Raw genomic sequence first — 16974 nt, forward strand, 5'->3', positions numbered from 1 at the left:
CCCTAGAACTTAGAACTACTTAAACCAAACTAACCTAAGGACATCACACACATCCATGCCCGAGGCAGGATTCGAACCTGCGACCGTAGAGGTCGTGCGGTTCCAGACTGTAGCGCCTTTAACCGCTCAGCCACTCTGGCCGGCCAACCTTTCAACTTTATGTATTACATACATATGTTTCAAGTCAGATTACGAACTCTTATGCAGGCAGTCCCATTCCTCTTGTCTTGAAAGTATAGTGTGCAATAGTTCATCAAGATCAGAATAAAAATGCAAACTTGTATGAATTACAAACTGAATGTATATATTCTTTGTAACAAGAAATCTTATTTAAATTTGTACTTACGTGAGTGTAGTACACTTGTAGTTATTTGCCATGGTTTGTGTAATTAATGCAACACCGTCACCAAACAGCTGAAATCAATGTTTTGTATATGTTATGTTATGGCCTTCAGAATGAAGACTTACTTGATGCAGCCCTCTACGCTAGTCTATCCTGTGAAAGGCCCTTCGTATCTGCCCATCTAATGCACTTACATCCATTTGAACCTGTCTGCTATAGGCCAGACTTCGTCTCCCTCTACATTTTTAGCCGTCCATTAACAAAATGACGGTTGATTAACGTCTCAGGTTGCGTTCTATCAATCGTTCCGTTCTTTTTAGTTAGGTTGTGCTATAAATTTCTTCTTTCCCCAATTCGGTTTGGTACCTCTTAATTTATTATCCGATTTACCCAACTAATCTTCAGCATTCATCTGCAGCACATTTCAAAAACTCCAATTCTCTTCCTGTCTGAGCTGTTTATCGTTATGTACAAGGCTGCACTACACACATGTAGCTTCATAAAATACTTCTTAACACATTAAATTAGAGCTGATGTAATTATATTTTCTTGGAGGCAAATTCAGTCTCAACTTCATCTTCGATAAGGATAGAAGCTGAAATACTGATTAAAATTTGTACCAAGGGTGGAACTTGAATGCAGGTCTCCAGCTTGCTAGGCAGATGTTGTATGCATTACACCACCATGGCACTATGCCTGACAACTGCACAGACTAACCTGGACCATTGCCCTCCCGATTTTGCTGCGAAGAGTGGATTTTATGTATAAACCTCTCTTTCTCTGTGATTTGCTAAATTACGAAGCATTTGAAGGAAGCCCACATTAACTTTAAAGTAGGGACGGAACTGGACAAGGGTAGTCATTCATAATGCCAGGGTAGTGAAGTGGATAACACATCTGCCTAATAAGCAGGAGACCCGGTTTCAAGTACTGCCTTTGGCACAAATTTTAATTAATTACTTCAGTTTCTATTCTCATCAAGATAAAGTTGAGAATCAGTATGTCTCCAGGTAAATATAATTACGTCAGATGAATAGGTCATCTACACCTGAGATACAGGCACTACGTACAAATCTGGGGTGCTATTTCAGTACTGGAGAACCTTGGCAATACTGACGATTTAAGGAGAAAATCAAGATGGGCTGAGATGTGAATCGAAGTTTTTGTTAGGAAGGGCACTGTATTAGGTAGTCCATACAGCGGTGTCAGCCACAATAACAGGGTAATGTAGTGGCGCAACACATCTGCCTAGTAAGCAGGAGACTTGGGTTCAAGTCCCAGCCTTTGCAGAATTTTGATTCATTTCTTCAGCTTCTGTCATTATCAAACATTAAATTAGATATTAACAACTTTATCTTTTCGAGGGACGCTGTTCTTGCTATTTCCAGATAGCATTTTGCACCCTCTCTACTCCAGCGATGATCAGTTGTTTTGATGCCCAAACGGCAAAACTCATTTACTACTTCTAATGTCTTGTTTACGACGCTAGAGAGCCAAAGAAACTGATACAGCTGCCTAATCTCGTGTATGGCCTCCAAGAGCACACAAAAGTGCTGCAACACTATGTGCCATGGACTCAACTAACGTCTGAAGTAGTTTTGGAGGGAATCGACACATCCTAAATTTCTGGCACAGTATTCCAAACGCGTTTTCTGAACCTCTTTGGGCTCTGATATGTTTGTAACCGTGTACTTTTTGATTGGGCATCTAAATCTGTACCAGTATAAGGCATCATCAGATAGGTTAGAAATGGAAAAAAATTCCTCTCCAGCAATCACGTGAAGCAGCCGATCTCTCGTTCCTGGTAATTCTTTTCGGCCCGGTATATTCAAGGACTTTTTTTCCCAGGTTTGTTGCTAAATCTGACCGTGAAAAGATCCCCGCATCAGTGTTCTTTCCAAGGTCACCAACGTTGACATATACATCTACAGTCTTCTTCTTCTTCACATAACAAAGGAATTATTATCACATTCATGTCACTTTAGTCAATTTGTCTAGGAGGTTGCGGAGCTACTTGTATTTTCTACGTGTTTTCACGCCCCTGCAGTTCAAATGCGGTATACTACAATGAAGAGCCGAAGAAATTGGTACACCTGCCTAATATCGTGTAGGGCCCCTGCGAGCACACGGAAGAGACGCAACACGACGTGGAATGAACTCGACTATTGTCTGAAGTAGTGCTGGAGGGAATTGACGCCATGAATCTTGCATTACTGTCCACAAATAAGTACGAGGGCTGGAGATCTTTTCTGAACAGCACGTTGCAAGGCATCCCAGATGTGCTCAATTATGTTCATGTCTGGGGAGTTTATGGCCAGCGGAAGAGTTTAAACTCAGAAGATCGATCATGGAGCCACTCTGTAGCAAATTCTGGACGTGTGGGGTGTCGCATTGTCCTGCTGGAATTGCCGAAGTCCGTCGGAATGCACAATGGACGTGAATGGATGCAGGTAACCAGACAGGCTACTTGCGTATGTATAACCTCTCAGAGTCATATCTAGATGTATTAGGGGCTTATATCACTCTAACTGCACACGCCCCACACAGTTACAGAGCTTCCACCAGCTTGAACAATCCTCTGCTGACATGCAGGGTCCATGGATTCATGAAGTTGTCTCCATACGCGTACACGTCCATCCACTCGATACAATTTGAAACGAGACTCGTCCGAGCAGGCAACATGTTTCCAGTCATCAACAGTCCGATGTCGGTGCTGATAGGCCCTGGTGAGGCGTCAGGCTTTGTGTCATGCAGTCATCAAGGATACACGTGTGGGCCTTCGGCTCCGAAAGCCCATATCGATGATGCTTCGTTGAATGGTTCACGTGCTGACACTTGTTGATGGCCCAGCATTGATATCTTCAGCAATTTGCGGAAGGGTTGCACTTCTGTCACATTGAATGATTCTCCTGGGTCTTAGTTGGTCCTGTTCTTGCAGGATCTTCTTCTGGCCGCAACGATGTCAGAGATTTGATGTTTTACCGGAACCTGATATTCAGAACACACTCATGAAATGGTTGTAGGGGAAAATACCCACTTCATCGATATCTCGGAGATGCTGTGTCCCATTGCTCGTGCGCCGACAATAAAACCACGTTCAAACTCACTTAAGTCTTCATAATCTGCCATAATAACAGCAGTAACCAATCTAACAACTGCGGCAGACACTTGTCTTATACAGGGTGTTACAAAAAGGTACGGCCAAACTTTCAGGAAACATTCCTCACACACAAATAAAGAAAAGATGTTATGTGGACATGTGTCCGGAAACGCTTAATTTCCATGTTAGAGCTCATTTTAGTTTCGTCAGTATGTACTGTACTTCCTCGATTCACCGCCAGTAGGCCCAAATTTTCACAATCAACATGTGTGGGCTGACGAGAATTCGCACGCAATTGTGCAATCACGTCATCAACACAGATTTTCTGTGAACGTTTGGGCAGGCATTGTTGGTGATGTCTTGATTGGGCCCCATGTTCTTCCACCTACGCTCAATGGAGCACGTTATCATGATTTCATACGGGATACTCTACCTGTGCTGCTAGAACATGTGCCTTTACAAGTACGACACAACATGTGGTTCATGCACGATGGAGCTCCTGCACATTTCAGTCGAAGTGTTCGTACGTTTCTCAACAACAGATTCGGTGACCGATGGATTGGTAGAGGCAGACCAATTCCATGGCCTCCACGCTCTCCTGACCTCAACCCTCTTGATTTTCATTTATGAGGTCATTTGAAAGCTCTTGTCTACGCAACCCCGGTACCAAATGTAGAGACTCTTCGTGCTCGCATTGTGGACGGCTGTGATACAATACGCCATTCTCCAGGGCTGCATCAGCGCATCAGGGATTACATGCGGCGGAGGGTGGATGCATGTATCCTCGCTAACGGAGGACATTTTGAACATTTCCTATAACAAAGTGTTTGAAGTCACGCTGGTACGTTCTGTTGCTGTGTGTTTCCATTCCATGAGTAATGTGATTTGAAGAGAAGTAATAAAATGAGCTCTAACATGGAAAGTAAGCGTTTCCAGACACATGTCCACACAACATATTTTCTTTCTTTGTGTGTGAGGAATGTTTCCTGAAAGTTTGGTCGTACCTTTTTGTAACACCCTGTATAGACGTTGCCGATCGCAGTGCTGTATTCTGCTGTTAATATATATGTGTATTTGAATACGCATTCCTATACCTGTGTCTCTGGCGCTTTAGTGTATAATAACTGCTTCAGTACCCCCATTACCCTTGCTCATCCTATAACCTCCTATTACCTCTTTTTAAAATACTGTCTATTTCGTTCAACTAATCTTTCAAGTCCTTTGTCGTTTCCAATACAAATATAACGTCTTTAGCCAATCTCAAAGTTTTTAGTTGTTCTCCTTAAACTTTCATTCACACTCCAAATTTCTCCATGGTTTCCCTTCCTCCTTGTTCATTGTGCAGATTGAATAACATCGTGGATAGATTACAACCCTGCCTCACTCACTTCTCAACTACTGCTTCTCTTTCAAGACATTCTACTCTTATAACTGCAGTATAGTTTCTGTAGAAGTTGTAAATAGCTTTGCTCGTGTTTTATTACTGATACCTTCAGAATTCCAAAGAATGTATTCCGGTCAACAAAGTTTATACCTTTCTCTCATCTACAAGTGCTACAACTGAAGATTTGCCTTTCCTGAGTCTTAGCTTCTAAGTTAAACCGTACAATTAGTATTACCTCATATGTTTCTCCATCAAATGTTTGCCTGTCACTAACTGATCTTAAAGGAGATCGGGTTCTACCAGTTTTTCCATTCGTCCGCAAATAATTGTTGCTGGTATTTTGCAGCCATTACTTATTGGCACCTGAGTTCTTTGGAACAGAGATTTATCACTGAAAGGAACCCACTTTGCTTGGACTTTCTTCCTTTTGTTTTCTGAACTGAAAGAAAGTGCAATTAACCATCCAAATAAAATTAGCGTATTCGAAGTCATTCTTATAAACTACTTTGTGTTAAGTTTTCGGGAGCAAGTACGAATAAGCTCTGTGGTTGTTCAACATGTGCGAGAAATACGATTTTATACAATTCACTGCGCAACATCGGGATTTTGAGCCTTTTAAAGCTGAATGCTGATTTAGTTGCTGAAATGAGTAGAATTCGACCTATGAATGTCGTTATTTAAAAGACCTTTGCGAAGGCTTGTCGGGAAAATTAAGTGGATCTAGGAATTCTGTTGGGAAGTTTACACTTTCGTATTGGCTCATCATTTAACAGTAGTTCCAAATGGTTTTTCCTTCCATTGTATCAAATTTTGTATCCACTAACTTGTTTGTAGAACTACATACATTTTTTGGTGCTAAAATTGTTCGCTCACACTATCATTCTTTGTTTACATATGTCTCTCTACAAGTAGTTACCGTTATTCTTCGAGTTTCTTGTCTGTCTTTACTACGTTGTAATATTGATCGGTTAAAACGATTTTACCGGAATGTGAATAAAGGCGATATGTGTCGTTACCAAGTTGTATTCTATAACATTCCATAATAACCTAGAACACTCGAAAACATTCTTTATATTCGAGAATATTCACCTAAGCTCGAGAACATCCTAGAACAATCTTTAATTTTCTTCTCTTGAAACATACATTAATGCTGCAGAGACAGAAGATGTCCAGAAGATGACCACGATATGGTGACGACCACTTCAAACATATCCCCACAACAGCTGCCACCGTACAACCACTTTAATGCACAAATGGAGAACCAAGGGTCGCACAAAATCAGTGATTGCCGGCGTGTGGCATTGGAGTTATCGTGACATTCACTCAAAAATATGTATGCTACCTGACCACGATATTATTGCACTTGGTCTCACGAAGCCATTAACGGAAACACCCAGTGATGTTACAGTAAATAAGTACAGTGGTGATTGAGGAAAATGCATCACACTGTTGATGATTTCAATAAGGTAATGTGAATATTACCGAGTGCTTCAGCAAGTTCTCGTGAAATATTAAAGCCGACAAACTGCAGGGACGCATTTCAGACAGCAAATGGAGGAAAAACGGTTTTATGAACATGTATCCAAAAATTCATTGTTGTCACATTAGATGGTGCTGACGAGTGAAAGTTCCTCTGGCCACATGTCATGTGCTCCTCGTGTGTTGCAGGCTGTGTGATTGACACTGCAGACTGTACGCAGCAGAATGGTCCGGTATTCATGTCAGAGACAAGCCGAGATGGTGTTCGTGTGTAGCCAAGCAAATGAAAACGACTGAGAGGAAGCATGGCTATACCAGAACAAGTACTCTCACAGACACCAACCACATCACATAACATTTCAGGCTCGTTTTGGGCGTTTGTGATCATGGATCTTTCAGACAGCGAACGTGCAGGTAAGCAGAGGACTGTGCATATGTCAAACTTGGAGGAATGAGTTCTACACGATATTGTAGAACCTGGTTCTCCAAACCTTGTGTATGCACAGTCCAGTGCCTCACTGCATTTTCTTCTGCCTGGAAGGACCCATGATCACACAAATGTCGAAGACGGGCTTTAAATGTTGTGTGACGCGATTTGTGTCTGTGAGGGTAGATGTTTTGGTACAGCCGTGCTGTCTCTTGTGTTTATGCAACCTGCAACGCCTTCAGAAAAAAATGTGCGAGATTTGCATATTATTTCGCTCGCTGCAGACCAACTATTAGGCCTACAGAAAAAAAATAGACATGACATTGGCATAAAATTTAATGTAGTTCCATTTTGCACTGGGCCATGTTTCCACTGGAAGCCATGGTTTTAGAGTTTCTAAAGTCACACAGTTATCTTTAATTTTACTTCCAAATCTAGCAAAAGTACTGAGTTCTACCGCTTTGCTATTCCAATAAGATAATGCACCACCTTAATAAGTACAGCAAATTCACACTCTGTCAGGCCATTAATAATGTCAACATTCTATTTGTAACACTGAAATGTTAACAATTTTTTTTTTCAAATCTAATCTGCAAATCATCAACACTATCACCATTCTCAAATTGCCACTTGGTAGTCTCATATCCTAACCCACAAACTATTCTGGCAGTCTCCCTTCGAACCAAAAGCTTATCCTGGCAGTCTCCCTTCTAACCAAAAACACATCCTGGCAGGGTCGCCAATATCTAGCATACTTGTCTGGTTTGTTATGACCCATACTTACCACTTACCATGAACAGATAGCTCTGACAGGTTTTAAAGTGCCTGTGAACCCAGACCCTCCCAGGTAAGGAGATCCCAGACACAGTGACGTTTAGGCATCAGAATAACAGCTGGTATAACATGACCTGAAATATGTCAATGAGGAAGGGGTAACTTTCACTTTAGATCAAACAAAGGAACTATTATCTGTACTAAATATTTTTTTTGGTATGAATCACCATACACAGTAGGTTCAGGTTTCATATTTGGTTATGAATCCCGTAACATTAACACAAGAAAATCTTAATGAACCTAACTTCAACCAAGATAAACACATGAAAGTTTAGGAAAACAATTCTTACACTAGCGTAATGTCAAGAGAAAAACAAATACTAATATGACTTCAAGTACACTGAACACACGAAAATTTGTGCCAAAAATATTACACTGACAGTGTTATAAAATCACACAGTTGATTGTACACTGACTACTGTATTGTAGCTGGACAATATCATCTATCTGCAAATTGCCTTCCTCGATTTTAAGCCCAAAGAACACATGTACAATATGTGTTTGGCATGAAAATGAGGGAATAGGAAAAACTACGCAAATCAGCTCCAGTCTGAAGCAGATCTGAAGTGAACACGTTCTAGTGACTCCTACACTTAGCGCCTGAGCAATACAGTATTTATTTGCGCAGACTGCGGCGATATGGGCGGCGGTGGTCGGCTGTGGCGTCGGTTAGCAGCGGATGCGTCGATGGCTTGCATACCTGTAGGCCTAACAATTTTACTCTGGCCTTGACTGGATGTACAGTCATAAACTGCCCTAAGTTTTCATGAGGCGAAAAAAAACTACGTTTTTCCCTGGCTAAATCAATTAGCTGTGTCCACTCGCTAAAGAAGAGCGACATGTTTACTGTTGCCCCTAAATGTTCCGCAGAACTTAACTAGCACAGCTCGTAGCTCGCAAACTCCAATTCGGAGATATTACGAGATATGATGATCACAGCAAAATGCCTCTTCCAGAGGCACAACGGAGGAGGGCTGCTCCATCCAGCACAAGACCTATTGAGGAAGAGAGTCCCTCTAATTACTCACTCGTACTGGTCTCTACTGTTGCAGCCTTCCTCCTCCGTAGCATGGGCTCGCCTTCTGCCACAACTAGTGTCGGCCAATGAGTGCTTTTGCTGCAACTTTCATCGTTTCTTTTCCCAAATCGGCTTAGAAATGAACTGCGGCATGCGCCAGTTTCACCCAGTCCAATGAGCGTTCGCCCTTCTTTCACTCGTCGAGTTGTGACGTCGTGCTGCGGTATTCGATGTCTACTCGTCTTACAAAAATGTTCTAACCTACGATAAACTAATTCCAGTTTTTTTCATGTCTGCCCTAAAACTTTACAATGGGCCTTAGCCTTGTTTAAGACTTATTTTAATCAAATTCTAATTCCTTTTACTTTACATATACTATTCGTGCTTAGTCATAAACAAGTTTCCTCATCTTCTTAGGAAAATGGTCAAAGTATAGAATAAATAGTTAGTTATCACATGCGGTTAGTACTTATTTCTTGGATTTCAAACATCGTTAGCTTTTTCTTTCATGGAGATGAAGATAAAAATTGTATAAATAAGTGTTTTATTTTTGTCATCATTCTTGTTTGCACTATGCACTCTCTTCTCTGCTGTTGGCTGCTGCAACAAACTGTCGAACGAAAAATGTTCCCCTTCTGATTAACTCATATATGTTCATCAAATTATCTCAACAGCATACTACCAAATTATACGAATACCTGTAGTCTTACTGTACCTCTAAGGCATCTTTCTGGTCTCATTTATCTTTGCTTTCTCATCACCTTTTCAGGTGAGAAATTGTGCCAATATGTAGTCAGTAAGTTCCAATTCTCTTCCATTAGTTCAAAAGATTCTTTTTTCTATGTGTACATTTGTAATTTGGATTATAGGTGACCTGCAGATAAGAACTCTAATAGTACCATGTAAACTGTAATATCACTAATATACCTCGGCTCAGTCAATCTTTTGAACTCTATATCTTACAATATATCCCTCATATGCTTTTAAATCCTTATGTGATGCATCCCCAGTGACTTTCCTGTTTATTCCTTCCATTTATGCTTGATCCCATTTCTGTTTTATTGTTTCGATGAAATCGACTGTTGTACCCATCACTGTTTCGACCTGAATTCTAATTTCCTTGATTTCGTCCATTATTTCAGCCTGACTTCTTTCTGGACCCATTACTATTGCCATTGTTCCTATTTCCGGTTCTCAGCCATCATCGTTATTGTCTTGTTAGTTTCTTCGCTTTTGTGTATCATCCTCGCTAAATATAAAGTGTTACTCACGAAGGTTTCTCTTGAAAGTCTACACGTTATCTCCTGCTCTACCTGCTGAAGACTGTTGATATCTTAATGATAGTTTCATCGCACATAATCGGTTTAGTTCTCCATCATTGTATGGATTGTCTTTAGAACTCTCTCACAGTGTCTTCTGAAGCATTTGATGTTTGATTCTATTTTGTACTTCAAGCGACTAGTATCCTGACAAAAATGACAATTGAAACTCCTCGCACGATCTAGAAGTTTGAGTTATCCTTTGCATCGTTTCTACAACTGCACTGTCCATGTGTGCACAAATGAAATCTAACTTGTGTGCTAATGGCCAATGTTCTGGTAAACTAGTCTGAAACTGATTGATAAAGGTGCTTGGGTGCAAGGAATTTCCGTCTTCTATGTAATGCTGAAAATTCATTACAGTGAGGACGTGGTCATTGACAAATTTGGTGTTGGCACCATATGGTGTTTGTTCCAAACCACCACTCCTTCTTCCTATCACATCTCTAGCATTCACTTCCGTGCGTCGTACTGTCATTGGGTATTGCACGCTTCCGCTAGCCTCTACATGTGTATGAAACCGTTGTAGCGGTACCCAGTTATTCGTCTCAAGTTGAGTCACACGTCCTATATTCTCTGCCATTGTTACAGTCCATGACAGGATCGGTATCCAATCTTGCCAGTGGCATCAGTCCCTGGTATGGCCAGTACTTTTCCGTACAGCAACTTGCTGTTACCTGATCTACTTCTTGTGGCACTGCAGATCGCTCTCGTGACCGTTGGTAGTATACGTTACATTTTACACTTGACATATCGGATTTTGTTGTGCTCCCCGCAATTCTGTCTCCACATGAGGCATCCTCTGTCTCTGATCAATTGTTACGTTCGTTTACAGTTTGACAGTTTGCCTCGACAAACCCTCTTGCGTACTTTGCATTTGACGTCCTTGTATCAACAAACCCTCTTGCACACTTTGCGCCAAGTATTGCAACATTTCAAACATTTTATCTGGTACGTTGGTATCTTTGCCGGTAGTCATTTGATGTGATCTTACTCTTTTCTGCTTTTCATGCACCGTTTCCTTAAGTTCTGAATAGAGTGCAGGTGCACTGGCATACGTTCGTTCGGCCCTATCATGTGAAAATTGGCTCATTACGTCTACACTCGGTTCGAGATACTCCAACCCAGCACCATCTGAATTTACGTCTGTGTCACGATCTACCTCTCCTCCGTTCTCACTATCAACCGCTGATGTGAATGTCTTGAAGCTGTCTTAGTTTAATGATGTGACATTGTCGTTACTAACCCATGCTGATCACGCAACTTTCCCTGTAATAAGTGTTCGACCCCTTCCAGCTCGTCTACCACCCGTTTTTGATCTGGCCTATGCCCAGCCATCATTTACGATCTTTCTAACAATCTGTGAGCTTTTCGCCGTTTACGTGCTTGACTTCCCGTAAACATGCGATCATATGACTTAACACGTCTCCAAAACAACATGTATTGTCCTGTATAAACTCTAGAATGCAACAAAAGATTTCTCTAAGTCAAATGCTGAAATGCTGTCAACGACGGCTAGAGCAGAATCCAACATATACGATATGACATCACCCGTGTACCAACAAAACACAAATAAATGTTATTAAGTATACTACCTACTGAATTTAAAAAAGAAATTATGTTAAAAACTTTTCATTACAAAACCTTCACCTAATTCAAAAGGCAGTCACATATTTATTTATAATTTCAATTCCGGAGCTAGCAAAAGTTTGAAGTTACACTTCTTTGCTAACTTCCAATAGGATAATGCACCACCTTAATAAGTACTGCAAATTCACACTCTGTCGGTCAATTAATAAAGTCAACATTCTATTTGTAACACTGAAATGTTAACAAAATTATTCAAATGACACTTCCACAGGATGACACATCCGATCTACAAATCATCAACAGTATCACTTTCTATCTCAAATTACCACTTGATAGTCTCATATTCTAACCTGCAAACGATTCTGGCAGTCTACCTTCGAACCAAATCCGGATCCTTGTAGGCTTCCTTCTAACCAAAAGCGCATCCTGGTAGGGTCGAAATTATCTAACGTACTTGCAGGGTTTGGTATGACCCATCCTTACCACTTATCATGCACGGATAGCTCTGACAATTTTTAAAGTGCCTGTGAAGCCAGGCCCTCCCAGGTAAGGAGATACAGATATGTTTACGCATCAGAATAATAGCTGTTATAACATGACCTAAAATATGGCAATGAGGAAGGGCTGACCTCTACTTCAGATCATACAAAGGAACTATTACCCATACTAAATATTTTTATTGTAATAACCACCATACACAGTGGGTACAGGTTGCATATTTGGCTATGAATCCCATAACAATAACACAAGAAAATCATAATGAACCTAACTTCAACCAAGATAAACACATGAAAGTTTACGAAAACAATTCTTACACTAGCGAAATGTCAAGAGAAAAACAAATACTAATGTGACTTCAAGTACACTGAACACACGGAAACATATGCCATAAATATTACACTGAGAATGTTATAAATCACACAACTGATTGTACACTGACTACTCTATTGTCGCTGGACAATATCGGCCATCTGCCGAACGCCTTCCTCGAATTTAAACCCCAAGAACACACGTGCAATGTGTAGCTGACATGGACACGATGGAATGTGAAAAACTACGCAGATCAACTCCAGTCTAAATCTGCTACAGAAATGCTACTTGTCTATCAACATGCAGAGTACGTGGATTTTGTTAGTATCGAGTTCAAGAGAGCCAGGCATAAATTTATTATTGTCCACACTATCCAAATAACGTGATTGTGAACAAAGTGTGGTTTGTGGGATATCAAATTTATCGATTTGGCAAAAATTGTTACCTGTTAAAATTGATCCTGTCATCTTAACAAGTTATTCAAGAGAATCGAAGTGGCCTTGAAATACGTTTTTCTTGAATAACTCGAAAACCACGGCCTCTATCGAAAACGTACGCCAGTCGGTCTTAATACTATAAAAATGTGTGATTCTGTTTGAAATGGTAAATAATACAAGGGGTGGACGAAATATGAAAACAGAATGGAATGACACATTAACTTCCGTAATATGGTGTTGGAAAATAGTAAGCATTCCAAACAAGCTTCCAGTAACTGCCCACTGCACATTCTCGTCCAACACCAATCTTCAACCCTCCAATGCCTTTTTTAAGGGACCGAAAGCGTGAGATTCGGATAGGGACAGATCTGGACTACAGGGCGGATGCTCGAATGTCTCCCACTTTGGTTGGCGCAATTTCTACATGACGACATTTGCAGTATGGCGCCGTTCGTTGTCAGGAAGCAGCAGCACTCGCCTAATTGCTTATTGATTTCAAGGGGCCTGGTAACTCCATCATGGGGAATGGTACTGCGCAACGCTGGAGAAATTACTGGAAAATTGCCACAAGAGGTGCTGCCGCTTCATGATAACGCACAGCCACATGTCGCAAAAGTCGTATGACAGAAGTTACGCCAACACAAGTGGGAGACACTTGAGCACTCGTTCTATAGTCCTGATTTTTACCCCATGCGATTACCACGCCTTCGCTCCCTTAAAAAAGGTCTTGTAAGGGTGGATGAGGATGTGCAGCAGGCAGTTACGTACTTCTTCACGCAGCACAACATGGTGTTCTACAGACTGGTGGCTTCAACCTGGTGCGTTGGTGGGATGATTGCCTCAATGCTCACAGTGAGTTTGCCTGAATGGCATACCGACTCTGGACTGTTGGGCCTTTGAGCAGAAACTTTTCGATCGTCTCTTGTACATGTGGGAAACAGTTAATTCCTTCACAAATTCTTTTTCTATCGTCCACATGGCAATTCTTTAGGAACGCTGCCTCTACTGCTCTCGGTGTTTACTCACCTTAAAAACTCATTCCGTGTGTGGTATTTCGAATGGTAGGTTTTCCCAGTTCTAAACACTGTGTTGTGTTTAATAGAAGCAATGCCCAGAAATAGCTGTGTTCACCAGGGAACCTGTACTCAACTCCATTTTCAGCTAATAACCTGAGCGCGAGACATTTTCTGTGTTTCAGATGTGGCAGGATGTGTCGCCATCTGCCTGGGAGCCCTGGTCATCATCACCAGCAGCGTGCTGCTCGTCGGCATCAAGAAGGTATCGCTCTCATTCACTCATCTACTGCAAGCTTTGAGCACGTCTTCATCTTCGATACTGTTAAATAAATCTTTTCTACAACAAACTCTTTGTGTTCCATATTTTGAAAGTTGTAGTATTGACCAAAACAAGAAAAAATACCGAGTAAATCTTGTCTCTAAAGAGCATATGAAACTCTGAGCTGCTTTGGCGCCAACACAATCGCCTGTTGAATGGGAGGATTGGTCATCAAGGTGTGAAGGGAAATTTTCTCACACTTCGTTCACAGCACTTTTATAATAAACAAACACTGTCCGAACAGGCCTTGGAGGCCCAACGGTATTGACCGGCCACCGTGTCATCCTCAGCCCTCAGGCGTCGCTTGATAAGGATACCGAGGAACATGTAGTCAGCACACCGTCCTCCTGGACGTTATCAGTTTTCCTGACAGGTGCCGCTACTTCTCAGTCAAGTAGCTCATAAACTGCCCTCACAAGGGCTGAGTGGACCCCACTTGCGAACAGCACTCAGCAGAACTGTACAGTGACCCATCCAAGTGGTAGCCAAGCCCGACACGCTTAACTTGGATGATCTGACGGGAACCGATGTTACCCCTACATCAAGGCTATTGGCACTTTTTATGACACCAATACAAAATATACAGTGAATGATGAAATGCAACAATTACGCAAGCCAGTCATGGTAACGATTAAATGGCATTCATTAACTTACAATAAGTGAGAACTTTTTTTTTCTTTGAAGTTAAAAATATACCAAGGTAGCAACGAAAGCCAACCAAGGAAATTTTAAAATCAATCAATTACTCAGAGCAAGTCCTATTAAGATGAAGAAAAACTGCCACACTGGGTAGCTATAAAATATTCTTTGGTTTACAAATAAGGCAGAATCAGGGCCAATTATACGAGGGCGGTTCAGAAAGTAACCTCCGATTGGTCACAGTGCGGGTTGTGGGGGGAGTAGCGACGCCATCTGTGCGTTCACGCACTCAACAGGTCAGTCGGCATCAAGCTGTGGTCGAGTGAACATCGTACCTGCGCTAGTTTAGTTTTTGTGGCAGTTTGAAATGTGTGCTGCAATAGAAAACCCCGCCAAATGTGAAGTGCGTGCTGTCATAAGGTTTTTTACAGCCAAAGGATATTCTGCAGCAGCTATTCATCGTGAGCTTTGTGCCGTGTACGGACCAAGAGTTATGAGTGAAGGAGTTGTCCGTGAATGGGTACGTTTATTTAAAAGTGGACGAGAAAACGTTCATGATGAAGAGAGGAGTGGTAGACCATCATTGGTGACTGACGAACTCGTTCAGACAGTTGATGCAAAAGTTCGTGAAAATCGACGTTTCTCAATGTCGGAGTTGTCTACTGGTTTTCCACAGATTTCTAAGACTCTCTTGTACGAGATAGTGACAGCAAGATTGGGTTACCGTAAGTTCTGTGCACGATGGGTGCCCAAAATTGTTACCGACCACCACAAAACTCAAGGAATGGCCTCTGCATTAGACTTTCTGTCACGTTATGAGGACGAAGGAGAACCATTGTTAAACAGAATCGTGACCGGTGACGAAACCTGGATTAAGTACGTGAACCCTGAGACAAAAGAACAATCAAAGATGTGGGCACATTCAAATTCGCCTACCAAACCAAGAAAAGCCTCGCAAGATTTTTCTGCCAGAAAACTGATGGCAACGGTGTTTTGGGATGCCAAAGGGGTGTTGTTGGTTGAATTCATGGAACGTGGTACGACCATTAATCAAGACGTGTACTGTGAAACAATAAAAAAGTTATGACGGGTTATACAGAACAAACGCCATGGTATGCTGACTTCCGGTATCGTTTTTTTGCACGATAACGCCCGTCCTCACTCTGCTCGCAGAACAACGGCCCTTCTTGAGTCCTTCAAGTGGGACGTTATCAACCATCCACCTTACAGCCCAGACCTGGCGCCAAGTGATTATCACCTCTTCATGCATTTGAAGAAATGGCTCGGGTCACAGCGGTTTGATGACGACGAAGAGCTCAAAGATGCGGTCACAGGCTGGCTCCAGGCACAAGCGGGTGATTTTTATGCAGAAGGAATTTCAAAGCTTGTGAAGAGATACGATAAGTGCCTCAATCGCTATGGAGACCATGTAGAAAAATAGTGCAAAGATGTAGTTGTAAGATGTATATATTAAAATATTTTTATTTAACTTGGTGTATTTTTTTAAATCAACCGGAGGTTACTTTCTGAACGGCCCTCGTATAAAAATATTAAGTTAGTAAACTACATAGTCAAACACATCTTTCTAATGTCTCATGCAGCTATACAAATTAAATACATCAGGACGAACTTGTAGGCCCATTTTAGCAATTCAATAATTAATTAATAACCAAAACAATTAATTAGGAAAAAATGCAGAATAACAATAATTTAGACGAGCTCAATGGCTCGGATTAATCAGGTAATCCATTGATGATAAACGAAAGGAGAGATTACAGACATACTGTACTCTCAGACGATTACTTAACTGATTAAAACTTCCTTCAAAATTTTAGTTAATATAATTATTGCAACTATTCTGGCGCAATAAGTTAAGGACTAAAAATCCATTATGGAAGAAATATGCACTTACAGTGACATCAAAAATTGTGGTAGTTTCAATGGATTATATACAATTTCATTATTCCACGGGTTACAACTTACTCCATTCAGACTCAGATGCCTCAGAGCCATCGGTCCAAACACAGACCACCAGTTCATGCAGGATACCCAGAAGTCCGTTCTAGAAGAAACTAAGATCTCGAACGAGAACCCGTTAGGCACCGGCGTAACACAAGGACATAGAGAAGTGGAATAAAATTTTACAATCTGAATACCACAATTATATAAATTACAAAGTATCGCATAGCAAAGAATGAGAAATACACAACGGCTTGATTGAGCTCTGAAATTAAGGTGGAAGCTCGAGGCCGAGCTACT

At 41.3% G+C, this 16974-nt stretch overlaps 1 protein-coding gene across 3 annotated transcripts in view; it reads left to right on the plus strand.

The window, feature by feature from the left end:
- Window positions 1-16974, plus strand: part of LOC126198875 (uncharacterized) — a 220701-nt gene that overhangs the window by 154087 nt on the left and 49640 nt on the right. For all 3 annotated transcript variants that reach the window (XM_049935478.1, XM_049935477.1, XM_049935479.1), the window contains exon 5: window positions 13940-14019. In XM_049935478.1, the coding sequence (XP_049791435.1) occupies window positions 13940-14019 (80 nt within the window). The remainder of the gene's footprint in view (window positions 1-13939; window positions 14020-16974) is intronic.

This window comes from Schistocerca nitens, chromosome 8 (assembly GCF_023898315.1).
Source record: "Schistocerca nitens isolate TAMUIC-IGC-003100 chromosome 8, iqSchNite1.1, whole genome shotgun sequence".
In the NCBI taxonomy this organism is placed as follows: Eukaryota; Metazoa; Arthropoda; class Insecta; order Orthoptera; family Acrididae; genus Schistocerca; species Schistocerca nitens.